This window comes from Electrona antarctica (genome assembly GCF_951216825.1).
Source record: "Electrona antarctica genome assembly, chromosome: 5".
Lineage (NCBI taxonomy): Eukaryota > Metazoa > Chordata > Actinopteri > Myctophiformes > Myctophidae > Electrona > Electrona antarctica.
The window spans coordinates 47,604,867-47,622,666 of NC_136810.1; the positions used below are offsets into that span (position 1 = coordinate 47,604,867).

The window sequence follows — 17,800 nt, forward strand, 5'->3', positions numbered from 1 at the left end:
TACCGACAATGTTTTCCTTGCCGATGCAATCATCAGCACAGCATGATGCGCCCAGTATTTGTCATAATGAATAATGGATTTGTATGAACAACATAACCTAAATCAGTGGAGTACTTCTCTCACAGCCAAACATTAATATTAGTCTGAGCAAACGAATTAAAATGGGATCGTCCACTGTCTGTTCTGTAGGCCAACGTGAGGGCCGCTGCCTTGGCGACGCTGAAGGCGTGGGTGGAGCAAACGGGGATGAATAACTGGCTGGAGGGAGAAGACATGTCCGAGGAAATGAAGAGAGAGAACCCCTTTCAACGACAGGAGGTACATGCATACCAGAGTCGCACTGGATTTGGGGCCCCCGCAGACATTTTTTAAAACCGGTGGTCACAAACCTTGGTGTCAAATTGGACGGTGATTTTAAGTTTGACAAACAGATTAATTATGTTGTTACATCCAGCCTTTATCAGCTGTGGCTGTTGGCAAAAGTCAAGTCTGCTGTAACGTCTTATACGTGTGCTTTTATCTCAACCCGACTCGACTACTGTAATGCAATTTACGTTGGCGTTACCCAAGCCTGCCTGGGTCGACTACAGTCTGTAAATGGGTTGGCACCATTGTACATATCGGAACTTGTAGCTCCCAAATAATCGACGAGAGCCCTGAGGTCGACTAACCAGTCACTTCTTGATTCATTAATTAAGCTTCGCTTTGCATAAAGGTCCGGGTCTATAATGCATCATAATCGCATTTTTAGTGCATTGATGATGATGCACTCATAGGGCTTCATAGAATATTTATAATCATGTATGACAACTTATAACAAGTTTTATGAAGTATTGTAAGTGCTGGTCAATAATAATAATAATGCATTATAAGCCAAGCGGAAGCTGCGGAACAGCACGGTCAGTTAATGTAAGGCACTTACTATAATTGACTTAAGTTCCAAGCAATTTATATCCCAAAGTAATTTCCATTGAATTCCTCAGCTCTTAGGCTGGCTGGCAGAGACTCTGCCCAACCTGAGGACGGTTCCCGGGGACCTGATGCTGTGCGTGACTCCCCTCTTCTCATGTCTGGAGGACAGGAACGGAGACGTCCGGAAGAAGGCCCAGGACGCCCTGGCCGCCTTCATGATGCACCTGGGCTACGAGAAGATGACCAAGGCTGCTGCAAAGCTAAAGGTCTTAACCCATTTTGACCTGAGATCAGATTCTAAAAAAATGTCTTCTACATCCTGACAGTTTTCTGAAAAAGCTATGTTTCTATGTCAGTGGTTCTTCGATTTTTCAAAAATAGCAGACCTACAAGCTCGTAGCGCGCCACTCGGTGGCACGCTATGAGCTTGTAGATCTGCTATTTTTCAATAGCTAAAGCATAACCTAATGCTAACACCAAAAGGGGTTCCCGCCCAAAAGGGGATTTTGGACTGAGGTCGATTAAAAAAAACCTGTTTCTATGTCAGCGGTGCTCAACCTTTTTCATGTCAAGGACCCCCAGAATTATCTCTATTGGGCCACAGACCCCCATCTCAAAATATGTAGTTCCAGGGACCCCCCAGAAGCAAATATTTTAGTTAAAAATGTTCGCTCTGAAATATATATTCAATGATGTGTGCCACATTTTAACGATTTTTCGCTACAAGCTTGTAGGTCTGCTATTTTTCAATAGCTAAAGCATAACATAATGCTAACACCAAAAGGGGTTCCTGCCCAAAATGGGTTAAAACCCGAGACCAGATTCTACAAACGTCTTCTAAATCATGACCGTTTTCAGAAAAAAACCTTAAGTTTCTATATCGGTGGTGCACAAACTATTTCATGTCAAGGACCCCAAACATTATATGTAATTGGACGTAGACCCCCCCCATCTAAAAATATATTGTTCCAGGGACCCTCCCTAGAAGCAAAGATTTGAGTTTAAAATGTTGGCTGTGAAAGAATATAATTCTATTCAAAGATTTGTGCCACATTTTCAAGTTTCTCTCTAGATCTACAAGCTCGTAGCGTGGCACTCGGTGCCGCACTATGAGCTTGTAGATCTGAAGAAGTATAACATAATGCTTAAACACCAAAAGGGGTTCCCGTCCTGAACGGGTTAAATCTTAAATCTCTAAATACAGTTAAGGTGGTTACTGCAGTAATTCACATCGCATGGCATTTCATCAAAATTAATAGTTCGTCACCTGAAAAAAGACATTTTCATTTGACATTTTCTCTCCCTCTTCCCCAGCCTGCCTCCAAGGACCAGGTGGTAGCCATGTTGGAGAAGGCCAGAGCAGTGATGCCGGCTAAACCTGCCGCCCCGGCCAAGGCCGGCGGTGGAAAGGCTTCTGCTGGATCCAAGGCTCCACCAGGTACGCTGGGCTGAACCAGATTGATTATACGGTAGATTATTTATTGCCTCGCAATTTAGGAAATTGCTTGTCCCATACTTCCTAAACAGTGGTCCTCATGTTACCTCTGCAAAGCCTTATCTATCCTAAAGTTTAGCCCATAAGGGGGACAGTTTTATACTTTTGAGAGTTAAATGTACTCTCCAACTTGATGATGTCATAAATGAATAAAACAAGAGATGGACGGTTTCTGTGTATAAGTAAATGCTTCGCTGAATTTACGCTTTCCAACGCTTTTCAATGGATCGATTAACGGATAGATAGATGAAGATGTTGCCTTAAAACCCACACTGGAGCCAGCAAACTGGAATTCAATGGTCTGTTTCAGGTCCCAGGGCCCAACCAGTCGGTGAGGACGACAGCGCTGCAGATGCCAAACCTGAAGCCAAGAAGGTCAGAGGTGGACCTGTCATCAAGAAGGTACATTTTTGCCATCTACTTTTGGTTTATAGTTTTAGGTGATAATGTCCGGTTAAGCCCCGGGGTATTTTTTTCCCCTTAAAAAGGGAAGGCTCTAATTGCCTCTGCATATGAATGGACACAGACTAAAGAATGTGGCGAAAAAAATTGTTAAAAAAAATTCTGGAAGCATGTTTTTCTTATCATAAAATAATTATATATATATACACACACACACACACTATATCAACCAATCAGCGCTAAAACATTTTAGTCAACTACCAAGTTGTTAAATCCCTATGTTATACAGAAAAACACAGAAAATAGCCAATCTAAACAACTCGCAACGCATCATGATATGTTGCCTTGTGTTCTTGTAGATCTGCTATTTTTGGTATTTTTGAAAAATGATTTATTTCATAAGATCTTTCTTCTTTTAATCAACAGTTAAATCAATTTAATCGATTATATAGAACACCTAGTTTGACATGATGGCCAATTACATTACCCGTTACATGACTTCGAAAACTGTGGTTCTGATGATACCTTCTCATGACCGTCCATGTAGGGCCATTCTATTTATATTCTTCTCAGTTTAGACATTCATGAAAATGGGATTTCAATGCAGTGATGTAAATGGGTTTCAATGTAATGAGTCCCGGGATGCAGGGATGGTCTTTTAGATGAGTCCCAAGGACATTTTATCAGTCCCACTTCAACAACGTTAGCATATTTTGCCATTTTTACAAATTGCAGCATTTAACTCCCATTTCATTTTATATGGTTATAATGAGGTTATATTCATGTAGAAAACAGAAGAAGAAATTATTATTATAACTAAAGCTAGCAAAAAAAACAGTACAGTAGTGCATCCCGTGGATGCAGAGTTCATCGTTTTATTGCGTCCCTTAACTATAAACTGCGTTTTGGGATGCAAAATGCACCCTATTTTAATCTCTGTCAATGTCCATTAGTGCAACACTTTTGCATGCTGCTTACCACCTTTGTTTATGTATTCAAATGTTATTCTTTTGTTTTATCATTGTGCATATTATCATGAATGTGACATTGTTCCATTTACCTTCTAGCTTAAATCTGTACACCAGGTTTTTTCATTCATTTGGTCAGTATTTTATTTGTTTATTTATTTGTTTTTTGTGACTTGGTTGGTTGTCTCCACTCGCCCAGCCCCCTTCCCCCCTCGAGGAGGCCGAACCCACCCCCTTCCCCACGGAGAAGGACAGAGACAGTAACGCTAGTAAAAAGCCCCCCGGCAAGGGGAAGCTCGCTGCTGGCGGTCAACAGGTAGATGTGGGGCATGGTTTGTGTCAGGCCAAAGAGTGTCTTCACGGAGAAATACACTTAGATTTAGGCAACAGGGCTGCGTAATGGGGGAGAATGGAAGCTGCATCTGTCTGTCTGTCTTCTGACTTGCGGGACTCTTCTGGATCAAAGTTTTTAAATAAATACTGACTTTTAATTGGATGACAAGTAAGAAAACAAAGCCAGGTATTATCGTGATGGTTTATTACATACACTTAGGAGCGTGCTTCGGTGGGGACAACGTGCTTTCCTCATGTAGTTTTTAACGTTCGTCTGGTAGCACTGTATCAAATATAAACACATAACATAACCAAATACAGTCACCTCCCCGACTGAATTGCTGGGCTAATCGTTATATTTTTATTGGGGGGTAAAAAAGACGTAGTGGGACAGGGTTTGACGACGTCAGGTACTCTTTGAGTTCACGGACAAGTTAGACTGGTCTAAGGCCATTTCTAAATGATAACGCTGCCTTACACCGATTCCCAACTAAACTACCGTACCTGCCTCTCAGGCCTGGCCTGTTTTTCGTTGAGGACACTCTCTAGCCTGACTCTGCCCCTGTCTGGCTTCCTTCCAGTACACACCACTGGGCTGCTTCTAACCCTGTCTCTGTCTAATCACTAATCACTGGAGACGACGGACACCCATGGAGGAATTCATTGAAACTTGACTGAATCACAATGTGTACAATTTACAATTTAGGCATTTAGCAGACGCTCTTAATCCAGAGCGACTTACATTAAGCAAGAACAAAAAGCATGGGAATACATCACATATATAAACAGCATTTATCAAGAAACATGCATAAGCTAAGAACGTAACTAGAACATATCTATATATATGTGTATCTTTATATACATTTGTTATTATAATTACCGTACTATACACATCAACATTAGTTAAAATTAAAGCTATGCAATTATGATTCATTTATACTCGTACCGTTGTTAGCTTGGAGATGGTCTGTTTTTGCGTGTTGTGACAACATTGTACGATGTTGGGACAAGATCAGTACATTTAAGACCTCCAATCTCTGCACTGCATGATTTTTCTATATGTCTGTGTTGCACCTTTCGGAGTGGCGTCACAACTGTCTGCTTTTTGTTTTCTTTTTTACACGTTTAACTTAAGGAAAGGTTTCTTAAACCTTACCTTCTGTCTGTCACCTTTTGAAGAGCCCTGTATTCTATTTACATAAACACACACAGCTTACAGTGTACAGTATGTGCCCTCTCACATTAACAAAAACAAACTAAAGTAAAAAATATTGCAAATAACAACATCCATGTTTTAACACGTGAGCTCACTCACATACGCCTTATTCATGCTTTGGAGAAAAAGTGTTATGGCTTTGATTCGCTTGACAGTACTCACCTGAAGAAAGTGTTTAGATGAGAACACACTTTTTTCAGTAGAACGTACTGTGGAGGGAAGTCTTTGGCCTTTTCCACAAAGCATAATTGGGGCTTTACTCAATGTGCCGAACAGTGATTGTGATGTCACCATGCAATCCTTCCCCAGGGTGCTGCGGCTAAGAAGCCCTCGGCCAAAGGCGCTAAGGATAATAAGGATGAGGAAGATAAGTCTGGACCCATCTTCGTCAACATCCCCGGCGCCAAGGAACAGAGGCTCAAAGAGGAGAAGCAACTTAAGGTACTCGGCCGAATCTTGTGTTTGCCATATGTCTTGCCTGCTTTAAAAACATCATACCCGAGGCGGGGTTGGCAAAAGGGCCTTTCTGTTTGGAGTTTGCATGTTTTCCCCGTGTACCCTAGTGTTAACCTGACTCCACCAGATGGGGCAGCAGAGAGTACACTGGGTTCCCCCCTCCTGCTCCCATCTGGGAACTCTCAGGCAGACTTGATGCCTGGCCACAAAACGGCCTGGCCAATCAGCAGAAGCTAGAAGCTGCTGCTAGAAGCTGCTAGAAGCTGCTGCTGATTGGCCAGGCCGTTTTGTGGCCGGGCATCAAGTCTGGAGGGGGGAACCCAGTGTACTCTCTGCTGCCCCATCTGGCGGAGTCAGGTTAAGTGTAGGTACCCTCACAAAAAACATGCAGTAATCCTGGTCACTAAACTGCCTCCCCCTGGCCAGCCGGGGCGCCTGATGGAGGGGAAAGGAACTGGTTGAAATAACATGTTCCTCCCACGCGCTAAGTCCAACCAGGGAAACTCCCCCCTGGTCAGGTGTAAAGGAGCAACCTGGACACTCATGCATGAAGGAAGCATGAGTTCAAGTCCGTTGCTTGGCGGAGGGTGTGTAGAGCCCAGGATTACAATAGATAATTGACATGGGGGGTGAAAAATGGGTTACAAAATCGTGGGATAAAAATTATAAGGAAAAAAAAAAAGAAAAACCCTGGTGGAATATACACAATATTCCTGTGAATGTTTGACCTATATCCAACACCAGGCGCCTCGGGTTGTAGTTTAGGTTGAAACACCCTCACGCATCACAATGTCCTGTAGAAAAGATGTGAACTCCACGTTTGCTCTTCTATATTACCCGACTAATTTACTTATCTGCCTAATTTTCTTCTCCAGATCTTAAAGTGGAATTTCCAGATGCCTCGTGATGAGTACCTGGACCAACTCAAGTCCCAGATGACGACCTGTTTCGCCAAGTGGCTTCTTGATGAGCTGTTCCATTTGGACTTTCAGAGACATGTCAAGGCCATAGGAGTCATGATTGAGGTACTGTGCTTATTATTGTGGTGTTTGTTTCCTTTATCTGTGTGTGGACTGTGGTGGGGTGCTAAAGTTTAATTGATTATAAAAATCGACCCGCTTAATGTGTACCGCTTTGACAGAGGCTGGAGTGCGAGAGCGATGCCACAATCAGCTGCCTGGACCTGATTTTGAAGTGGTTCACTCTGAGGTTCTTTGACACAAACACCACGGTACTGATGAAGGTTCTGGAGTACCTCAAGCTGCTGTTTACCATGCTGAGCACAGAGGGGTACCACCTCAGCGAGTATGAAGCCTCCTCCTTTGTGCCCTACCTCATACTCAAGGTTAGCGACTCTCTTTTTTAACCCATTTTGACCTGAGATCAGATTCTAAAAATGTCTTCTACATCCCGACAGTTTTCTGAAAAAGCTATGTTTCTATGTCAGTGGTTCTTCGATTTTTCTAAAAATAGCAGATCTACAAGCTCGTAGCGCGCCACTCGGTGGCGCGCTATGAGCTTGTAGATCTGCTATTTTTCAATAGCTAAAGCATAACCTAATGCTAACACCAGAAGGGGTTCCCGCCCAAAATGGTTTAAGTGGGTGTGGAAGCGGAAGGCCGACTAACTTGCAGCAAAAGCTAAGCAATTCTATAGACTGGGTCTAAAATGTGCTCAACCTTCTCTCTTCCCTTCCCTTCTATCCTCCTTCGTTGTCCAGGTGGGGGAGTCCAAGGATGTGGTTCGTAAGGACGTGCGGGCCATTCTGGCCATGATCTGTAAAGTCCACCCAGCCTCAAAGCTCTTCCCTTTCCTCATGGACGGCACAAAGTCCAAGAACTCCAAACAGAGAGCAGGTACGGATCACTCGGCGGATGTCAGACCCGATTCGTTCAGCTTGTGGTTTTGTACAGAAGAGTGAATGGCAACGTGTCCTGCTAATTGTTCATTGTTAATTTTTGCTGGATTCACATGTAAATGTGAAAGCCATTGCTTTTTTGCATTACTGAGATAAACATTATCCCCATTCACGTATTTGGTAAATGGTGCATTTATATAGCGCCTTTATCCAAGGCGCTTTACATAGATTGTGTATCAGTTCACCCATTCACACACACATTCACACACACATTCATACACCGATGGCGGCATTAACCATGCAAGGCACCAACCAGCACATCAGGAGCAATTAGGGGTTCAGTGTCTTGCTCAAGGACACTTCGACACTAACTCTGGGGGAGCCCGGTTTCGAACTGGCAACCTTGCGGTTACCATCCGGCCACTCTACCCCTGAGCCACCGCCGCCCCAGCGGTGGTGGCCCATTTCCAATGGGGATGATCGTTTAATGCATAGTTCCATCTCTACTCTATTCGAGTTTTCTCTTTGAGTTTATGTCATTGCTGTTCGGTCATTAATTATAATCACATTTCAACTTTTTATGTTTTTCTGTAAATTAATGCCCTACAGCATACAAGAGTCCCACAAAAGTAATAAATAGCAGATATACAAGCTCACAATGTTGTGGGCTATTTTTAATTTTTTAAGTTTTGGACTTTCCAGAACAGACCGCAATGATATCGGGTCAACATGGAGAATAATGAACAATGAAGAGTGTTCTAAGTAATAATGTCCATGTCCCGTGTGTTTCCTCAATGTCTTCCCAGAATGTCTGGAGGAGTTGGGGTGTTTGATAGGGGGCTGGGGGATGAACGTGTGCGGGCCGACTCCTGCCAAGGCCTTGAAGGAGATAGCGGTTCATATTGGAGACAGAGACACGTCTGTCCGCAACGCTGCCCTCAACACTGTAGTGGCTGTTTACAATGTCTGCGGAGACCAAGTCTACAAACTCATAGGAAATGTAAGACGGTTACTATTCTAATAACATGATTCAGACTGTAAAAAAAAAACATGCATCTTAAAGTTATAACCTTAGAGTATATATGAATAGAGACGTCACCCGAGTTCTCCTCCCATCCACTTGCATTAAGTTGCTCAAAAGCGCATGAGGCGATTTCACTCCTCCTTCCTTGTAGGAACAGAGTGCATTCTGGGATTGATTGGGCCAAACACATGAACGTGCTGCCATTGTACTGAAACCACGTTCACATGTCATCATGAACGTGCGCAATGATAGTCAACGGACCAGCGCGTTCATGTGTTTGGCCCACGCTGCAATACCAAATTCGGCCACTATGTCCATTGCGCCTCAGGGTTTTCTCCGGGTGCCGTCTCTATTCATATATACTCTAAGGTTATAACAAGTCATATTCTTTCAAAAGTTGTGTTTTGTCACACAGTAAATGACTCTTCCACGTACCCTGTACTTCTCGCCTCGCTTCACCCTCCCCTGCTCTCTTCCTCCAGTTATCGGAGAAAGAAATGAGCATGCTGGAAGAGAGAATCAAGCGTTCGGCGAAGAAGACCCAGCCTGCCCCGGCTCCCAAGCAGAGCGTGGAGAGGAACCAACGAGAACACCCATCCAACCCCAGTGCTACCTTCCTCCGCAAGCCTGCCCAGGGGTCCCAGCAGGAGGACCCCAATAAATTGAAGTAATTTAACCCATTTTGGGCGGGAACCTCTTTTGGTGTTAGCATTACGTTGTGCTTTAGCTATTGAAAAATAGCAGATCTACAAGCTCATAGCGCGCAACCGAGTGGCGCGCTACGAGCTTGTAGGTCTGCTATTTTTGAAAAATCGAAGAACGACTGACATAGAAACATAGCTTTTTCAGAAAACTCAGGATGTAGAAGACATTTTTAGAATCTGATCTCAGGTCAAAATGGTAGTAACAACACTACCAAGGCACTCTGGAGACCTTTTATTTGTTGTTATGTTTGCCTTACCAGATTTGCAGGCACAGAAGAAATGTCTTTGAAGCTCTACTGTATATCAAATGTCCTCTTTTTCTATGAATATAACTAGACCCCTGAGTGTCTATACTCTATAGTGTATTAGGTTTTTCTCACTTCAATGTTTTCAAATCTAACATTCCTACTCTTCCATAAGCATGTCTGTCCTTCTGTCAACCACTCGCCTCTTTATTGTGACTGTTTATCCACTGTGTGTGTGTGTGTGTGTTGCTAGCGTTGAGATTCAGACCATAATCCTCTCGACTTTTCTGTTTTCTGAACTTAACTGTTCTTTCATTCTTTCCTGAGCTTTTATTACTGAATTCATTGCAAGTTGGGTTGCTCTCTCAGACGTGTTCGGAGAAAATATTAAAAGAGAACAGAGTCTTTCCAATGAAAACTATGCTATTGGAAATGTACACCTCTGGACAGTTGGGAACATGTCTGTGAAACCAACCCCTATGTCTGTAATCAGTTCTATTCTAACTGATTGTCTTTTTGTCTGTCTGTGTGTCTTTCTGGGCAGCCAAGCAGCAGTCTGTCTGTCTGTGTCTTTCTGGGCGGCCAAGCAGCAGTCTGTCTGTCTCTCTTTCCTTGGCTTCCAGACAAGTGGTCCAGCTGTCCAGCTGTCTTTCTGTCTGCTTGCCTGCCTGTCTTGTCTCTTAACCCTTCATCTCTCTCTCCTGTATGATTCCTCCTTTCTGCCTGCCTTCTTCTTTGGATCAGAATAATGTATCGCACGTATAGGATGTGAGTACTACCTCCTCATGGCCCGCCTCCGTTCCCGGTCGTTGGTGGACATACTGTATGCTAACTTGAATGCAGTCTAATAGTGTATGCACCACTCATACTCTAAATCTCCAAAACCAATGAGCTATACTTGCGAGTGACATTTGAATTGTAGTCAGTGTCAATCATTGATGGGGGGGGGGGGGGGGGGAAGTTCCATTTTGTTTTACACTAAGGAAAGCAAACTAGCTTAACGAATCACTTAACAAATTGTGGCAGTAAAACCTTTTCCCTGTAATGTAATGGAATTTACTAATTTAATACGTAATAATACGTAATGCAATTCAAATTGTCCTCGTGAAATTGGTAGGAGTTTGTCTCCTCCACACCCCGTACCACCAGATGGATGTTTTCATGTGCTTTGTCGTCGCGTAAGTCTTGTAAAGGCTGACAAATGTCATGTATTCCGTGCGCTGCCGCTGTCTTGCTCCACAAACTGAGATGGCCCTGTTGGTGTGTGGCTAGAATGTATGGTGGATGTCCAGACACAATGAATCACTGCTCAACATTTCCTAGAGATGCCTTGACTCTTGATATCTGCTCTTGATATGTTTGCTCCATGTGCTCCCATTGGGCACTGGCCTACTTGGAACGATGCAAGTTGGAAATGCACCCAGATGCACACAGATATTATGTCTGTGTCCCTTTTCTGCCCATATATGGAGTTCTTTGTCAGGCATGCCCAAATATGGAGTCTATGCAGATGTCAGAACTTCGTTGTGATGTCAGAACAGGCCAACTCCATATATGGAGATCATGGGGTGATCAATTGGCTAATTTGGGCCCTGTCCAGAGCCTGGGCTCAGTGGGCAGGGGCCCTGTCCAGAGCCTGGATATGCTCCACCCAGCTATGCACCGTTGTACCCGTGTCAGAGTACCCGTTCCACCCATCTGTCGGTTTCCCCTTTATGTCCATATATGGAGATTTCTGTATCTGTCTCTCTGTGTCCCTTTATTCCTATATATGGATTTCTGTGTCGGGCATGCCCAAATATGAAGTGTTGTGATGTCAGAACAGGCCAGCTCCATATAAGGAGATACAGGGGTGATCAGGTCCAGAGCCCGGGCAGAGGCCTTTTGTGGCGGTTCTGGACAAACGTGGGTCCGACCGACTCGACACCGGGCACTGCACCCACTTTGGAGGTGTGGAACGTGTGTGTCGAATCTGAAGTCGTGGGGCGAACGGTTCTCCAGTTACATACAGATACACGGTGCATTTATAGATAGATGGTCCTACCAAGGGAACAAACATTCCAAGTGTCAGGTGTTTGATAAGGCATCTTATTAAATGTTTCTTTACCAGTTGGTACTGATCAGCTCCAGTCCTGAGAACCCAATTGGATTATAGATGAGCAGACCTGATATTCAGATATGTGCGTTCCCAATGAAGATGATGTCTTTGGCCAATAAAGATAACAATGTAGACTATGGGCCCTCAACTGGATCTTTGTTAGATAAAGAACCACCAAATCCATGCAGACTGAGAATATTGAAGTTTCCATATTCCCATCCGTGTTGTAGATGCAAAGCGGACATTAGTTTTCAGCCAGGACTGGAGCCGAATCAAATAAAAGACGAATGTACTTGCATTAACACACTTTCTTCATTCCCTGTCCTTCCCTTCTCCTCCTCCTCCTCCTGGCCTCCTCTCTCCAGCCAAGCGCGTCAGAATGCCGAGCACAGGGAGTCGTCCCACCCGTCCATCCCCAGGGAGTTCCAGTTGGACCTGGACATGATTGAGACGGACCACTGTGGGGTCAGCGAGCTGCCGGACCTGGTCCAGCACAAACTGGACGAGCTTCTGGAGCCCATCATGATCCCTGAGCCCAAGTTAATATGGAAACCCACACACACACACAGACAGGCCTGTCACGATTATGACATTTTACTTGACGATTAATTGGCACTCAAATAATTGCGATTAACGATTTAATTGTGTTTCTGAATATTATTTGAACATTTATGAATCGAAATTACATTTCTGTTTGGCTTTTAGCCTTCGTAAACAAACGTTGCGCAGGGCACATATAACCAATAACATATTTAATGATCTACAAGCTTATTTTTATTTTTTAAATTATTGTCATTAACATGGAAATGATTATGGCGATTATTGTGATTATCTCAAATAATTGCGATTAGGCGCTCATGTAATAACTGTGACAGGCCTACGCAGAAACACAAGGACACGAACGCACCAATACAATGTTCCCAGGTGGGCTTCATTCCCCAGCATTAACAGAGTTTTGCGTGTGTTCAGGATGCGTTCGGTCTCTCCGCACTTTGATGAGCTGCACAACAGCACAGCCTCCACCATCAACTTTGTGATCTCCCAGGTGGCCAGCGGAGACATCAACACCAGTGTACAAGCTCTGGCACAGGTATTATTAGATGCCCTCCACCACGCACTACTACAAGTGAAGTTAACACCCTCCGCGCCATTGCCGAAGTCCTTTGTCAATTGAAGCCTAATTTTGATACTAACGCTTACCGCCATTGCCGAAGACCTTTGTCAATTGCGCTTTTATAGTGCATTCATTCGATCGAGCTATAATGCTACTTACGTTAGCATCGGGTAGCTAGCTGTTGTTGTCACAAGACTCCGTCGCCCATCTTAGATCATCGGCACCATAAGAATCCATTCTATCCCTTTCTTTCAATCGCCTGTATCTCCTATTCCTTGTCCCAGATGGCATTTTTGGTCAAAACAACGTTTCTTTGACGGCACAAAGCTGACGAGAGCTCTCCAGAGCTCCGGTCTGGATTCAGATTGTAAACAAGGCCTGCCCAGCTCCGTGTAGATTCCAAGGTTATGACTACTGCTCATGGACCGGAAATGGCGGCTTTTCAAAATAAGAGCTCAAATTAAAAAAATGCTGGCAAATTTTTCAATAAATGCTAGCGTGCTAAGTTTTAAGAACTCGCATACAGTATACATTAAGACGAGAGAGTGTCTGAAAGCCCCTAACGGGTTTAATTACAATTAATGTAAATGTAAAGTAAAACATATATATTGAACAATCACTGCTTTCATTCCATTTATGAATCACTATCTGAGGAAGGGAGAAATTAATCTTTTGAGATTTTATCAGGAGTAAATGGAGTATAAGTTTATGGTTAAAAACACATGGGCCACTGCAGATAAATGTGATTGTTTTAGTGAATGCCAGATGCCATGTTTGCCTCTAACTTGTGTCTAAACTGTTTGTTCCTGCTGGTGTCTCCACAGATTGACGAGGTGCTGCGCCAGGAGGACAAAGCGGAGGTCATGTCGGGTCACATTGACCAGTTCCTCATCGCCACGTTCATGCAGCTGAGGCTCATCTACAACACGCACATGGCTGACGAGCGGCTGGACAAGAAGGACATCTTCAAACTCTACAGTTGTATCATAGGAAACATGCTGTCTGTGAGTAACGGTACACTTCCATTTAGCCCATTCTGGGCGGGAACCCCTTTTGGTGTTTTAAACATTTATGTTATAATTTAGCTATTGAAAAATAGCAGATCTACAAGCTCATAGCGCGCCACCGAGTGGCGCGCTATGAACTTGTAGGTCTGCTATTTTTGAAAAATCGTTAAAATGTGCCTCAAATCTTTCAGAAAATTGTCATGATTTAGAAAACTTTTTTTTTTTTAATTTCGATGTCAGGCCTGAGTCCTTGACATGAGAATGTTTCAATCATTTTTTGAAGATTTTTCAAAACTTACAAAAAAAAGAATGTGTTGTGAGCTTGCTATTCAAAAATAGCCTAAGCATAAAATAGGGTTAAAGTGGTGAAACTGTTGTTGATAACTGATGTAAACTAAGGTAACAAAGGTACCATTTCTTTGGAGAGCAACTATTCTTTATGACTCCATTTCATCACACTAAACTAGCTGTCCTACTGTAGTTGGCTTCTCGTTGTCGGGCTGTAATAATATCCTGTTTTTAAAAACTGTAGAAAAAAACAAACTGATGGCTCTGGTCATGTTCTCTCTCTGTTCCACATCCTTTCCCCAGTTGTTCTGGATGGAGTCTCTGGCCAAAGAGGCGTCCATGGGTGTTCTGAAGGACCTCATGCATGGTCTGATCACTCTGATGTTGGACGGCAGAGTGGAGGACATAGAGGACGGTCAGCAGCTGATCAGATCGGTCAACCTGCTGGTCGTGCGAGTACTGGAGAAATCAGACCAGACTAACATACTTAGGTAAGCGCTACGGGTGCCGTGCTTCATTTATACTCGTCGCTTAACCCATTTAGGCCTGACCTCAAAATTTAAAAAAAATCTTCTAAATCCTCCAGTTTTCTGAAATAAATATTTTCACGATTTTTCAAAAATAGCAGACCTACAAGCTCGTAGCGCGCCACTCGGTGGCACGCTATGAGCTTGTAGATCTGCTATTTTTCAATAGCTAAATTATAACATAATGTTTAAAACACAAAGGGGTTCCTGCCGCCCAAAATGGGTTAAAATAACGAGCTGCCAGCCTGAATGCGATGCATCGTGAGGTTGCAGATCATATGTTTCTGGCCGAGCGTAATACAGATTAGGCACTGTGTCGGCCACATGAAGTCAGAGACTGATGTAACACTAAAATCACATTTTGTGGTTAGTAAATACTAAGTGTACTGTAGAGCCACTAGATATTGCTAGAAATGGATTCCGACTACCAGGGTGGTGCAGGAAGGGGTAAAGTACCTCTCCACCTCAACAGAGTCTAAAGGTAGTGTCTATAGAGGGTGTAGCTAATCAGTGCTGCAGTGTAAAGCTGAGCTTAATGGTACACACCTTAGTAATGGCTGCGCCCGGGGCGCTCGCTGGCCTAGCGGTCCAGGCGCATGCCACATATAGGCTCTGGCCTGACAGCGTGTCACGTGTTCGAGTCCCGTTCATTACGACCATTGCTGCGTGTCTCTCCCCTTCTCTCCCTCCCACTTTCCTGTCCATCTTCACTTGATACTATCAATAAAGGCAGGAAAGCCAAAAACAACAAAATGAACAGGTACACCCCTCCGTGGATTAGTTTATACAATTGGTCCTCTTTAACACATTGACATTGCCAAGGCCGCACATATAAAGCACAGTAAACAAACTTCATCCCCCTAATATCTTCTTGGTTCAACATACCTTGAATGAATATGTTTCACTCCTCCTATCCAGTGCTCTGCTGGTGTTGCTGCAGGACAGTTTAATCACTACAGCTGGCTCCCCCATGTTCTCTGAACTGGTCATGAAGGTAGGCATTTTCAAACATCACTTTGGGGCTGTTTAGTCATTTAATGGCAATTCATGTGTGGAAATAAGTGACAAAATGTTTGAATTCACAACCAACAAATGAGCTCTCTCTTCCTCCACCAGTGTCTGTGGAGGATGATCCGGTTTCTTCCAGACACCATCAACAGCATCAATCTGGATCGTATTTTACTGGATGTCCATAATTTCATGAAGGTCTTTCCGAAAGAGAAACTCAAACAGCTCAAGAGTGACGTCCCTCACAGGACCCTGAAAACACTGCTGCACACACTCTGCAAGCTCACAGGCGCTAAGGTACCACTCGCACAAATATACATATGCACACCCCAATTGTCTCATATAATGGTATTAAAGCTAATGATGTCTGGAAACTATTTCCATTCAATCTGTACAGTTCAAAAGTTGATTAATTTTCTATAATGCAACATGAAATGCAACAACAATTTGCAACATCTAGTTGAGCCAGTTCTATTCAATGGAAAAGTCCCATAAATATCTGTTTTTCCTCAGTTGGCGATGTTTAAATGGGTACTTTAACACTCACACTCGTGTGGCCACTGACGGTGCAGTTAATATTTAATGTGATTTAATTTAAATCATGGGCATCATTATTAATGATGGGTAATTACTTTTTTCCTTCCTATATTTATTTGCGAATATTTAGATTCTTGATCACATGTCAATGATTGAAAACCGCAATGAGTCCGAGTTGGAGGCCCATCTGAGGCGGGTGGTCAAACACTCTGGGAACCTCTCTGGAGTCAAGAGTGACCGAGGCAATGAGAAGTCAGGCCAACGTGTGGTGAGGAACACACCATGTACAGTACACACACACACATAAGGCAAAGAGTTGTCTGTCGATTTGTAAACTTAAATTGTGCTTTATTTCATGCAGGACGAGAGGATGTCCAAGGCTAAGGTCAGCGACATCCTGTCGGAGATCTTTAAGAAGATCGGCTCTAAGGAGAACACTAAAGAGGTCCGTTCAACTGTTCGTCTTGATTATTAGCAGTGGTGGCCATTTTCTGGATCAACGATCCGGGCGCCATTCATTTCTTTCCAAAACTGTTTATATCAATTATTTTTAAGCCTAGAATCAACTTAATCAAGCAATCCAGGCTCCTGGACCATACATCATGGCCATACACATTTGACCCCTTCACATTTGATTATGTGAAGGGAAATGTATTAAATATAGTATATCATATAATGAAATATAAAAACATTGTATGGCTTGGTTCTAGGCTTAAAATTATTGATATAAATATTTTTGGAAATCTATGGGAAAAATGAATGGGGTCTGGAATGGATCGATGGAAGCGGAACATGGCCACCACTGCTAGGCCATATAATGTTTGTAAGAAAAGACTCTTCATGTGTACTATCTGCAAATGTGTCCACCATAGGGTGCTGAAGCATTATTATTGATTTGACGGAGTTGTAAGAGTATAAACAGCCCTCTAAGTGACTGTCTGTCTGTGTCCAGGGTTTGACGGAGTTGTACGAGTATAAACAGAAGTACTCTGACGCCGACCTGGAGCCCTTCCTCAGGAACACCTCCCAGTTCTTCCAGAGCTACGTGGAGCGAGGTCTCCGAATGATCGAGTCGGAGAGAGAGGGCAAGGGCCGCATCCAAACATCCACAGGTACACTGTACCTGTGGACGGAACCGCCATATTCTCTTTCTCTCCCTGTCTTCTCTCCCTGTCTCTCTTTCTCTCTCTCCCTCTCCTCTCTCTCTCTCACACACACACACACACACACACACAGTAGCCCCGCCTCTCATTTGCACTGCTAATCTTTAATACAATAACAAACGTCACAACATTCTTACTTCTAAATCCCATAGACCTTTTTTTTAACATGTCAAGAAATGCGTTACACATGTAGCTGCCACCGGCGCACATAATCAGCATCACATGGTTTCTTTAAGCATAGTGTGACGTGCTTCTGTGGGGACAGTGGATTTTAGTTTAGTAGGGTCTTTTTTATCGCTACTTCCTGGCACCGCCGCAGTATTTATTACATTTTACAGACTGTATACAGAAATTCAGACTGTATCAAATATAAATGCATATCGGAACCGATAACGGATACAGGGTCACCTCCATGACTCAATTCTTTTTTAATTATTGGAACAGT

At 43.4% G+C, this 17,800-nt stretch overlaps 1 protein-coding gene across 2 annotated transcripts in view; it reads left to right on the forward strand.

Annotated features, from left to right (window-relative positions):
* The window catches only part of ckap5 (cytoskeleton associated protein 5), a 43,971-nt gene that overhangs the window by 22,897 nt on the left and 3,274 nt on the right, over positions 1-17,800 (forward strand). The window contains exons 23-42 of one of the 2 annotated variants that reach the window (XM_079500799.1): positions 190-318; positions 984-1,178; positions 2,227-2,350; positions 2,718-2,809; positions 3,977-4,093; positions 5,636-5,767; positions 6,658-6,807; positions 6,924-7,127; positions 7,503-7,638; positions 8,447-8,640; positions 9,147-9,331; positions 12,077-12,250; positions 12,681-12,801; positions 13,650-13,829; positions 14,424-14,611; positions 15,566-15,641; positions 15,764-15,952; positions 16,323-16,460; positions 16,554-16,637; positions 17,145-17,304. In XM_079500799.1, the coding sequence (XP_079356925.1) occupies positions 190-318; positions 984-1,178; positions 2,227-2,350; positions 2,718-2,809; positions 3,977-4,093; positions 5,636-5,767; positions 6,658-6,807; positions 6,924-7,127; positions 7,503-7,638; positions 8,447-8,640; positions 9,147-9,331; positions 12,077-12,250; positions 12,681-12,801; positions 13,650-13,829; positions 14,424-14,611; positions 15,566-15,641; positions 15,764-15,952; positions 16,323-16,460; positions 16,554-16,637; positions 17,145-17,304 (2,968 nt within the window). The remainder of the gene's footprint in view (positions 1-189; positions 319-983; positions 1,179-2,226; positions 2,351-2,717; positions 2,810-3,976; positions 4,094-5,635; positions 5,768-6,657; positions 6,808-6,923; positions 7,128-7,502; positions 7,639-8,446; positions 8,641-9,146; positions 9,332-12,076; positions 12,251-12,680; positions 12,802-13,649; positions 13,830-14,423; positions 14,612-15,565; positions 15,642-15,763; positions 15,953-16,322; positions 16,461-16,553; positions 16,638-17,144; positions 17,305-17,800) is intronic. The other variant, XM_079500800.1, reaches the window with a different exon arrangement.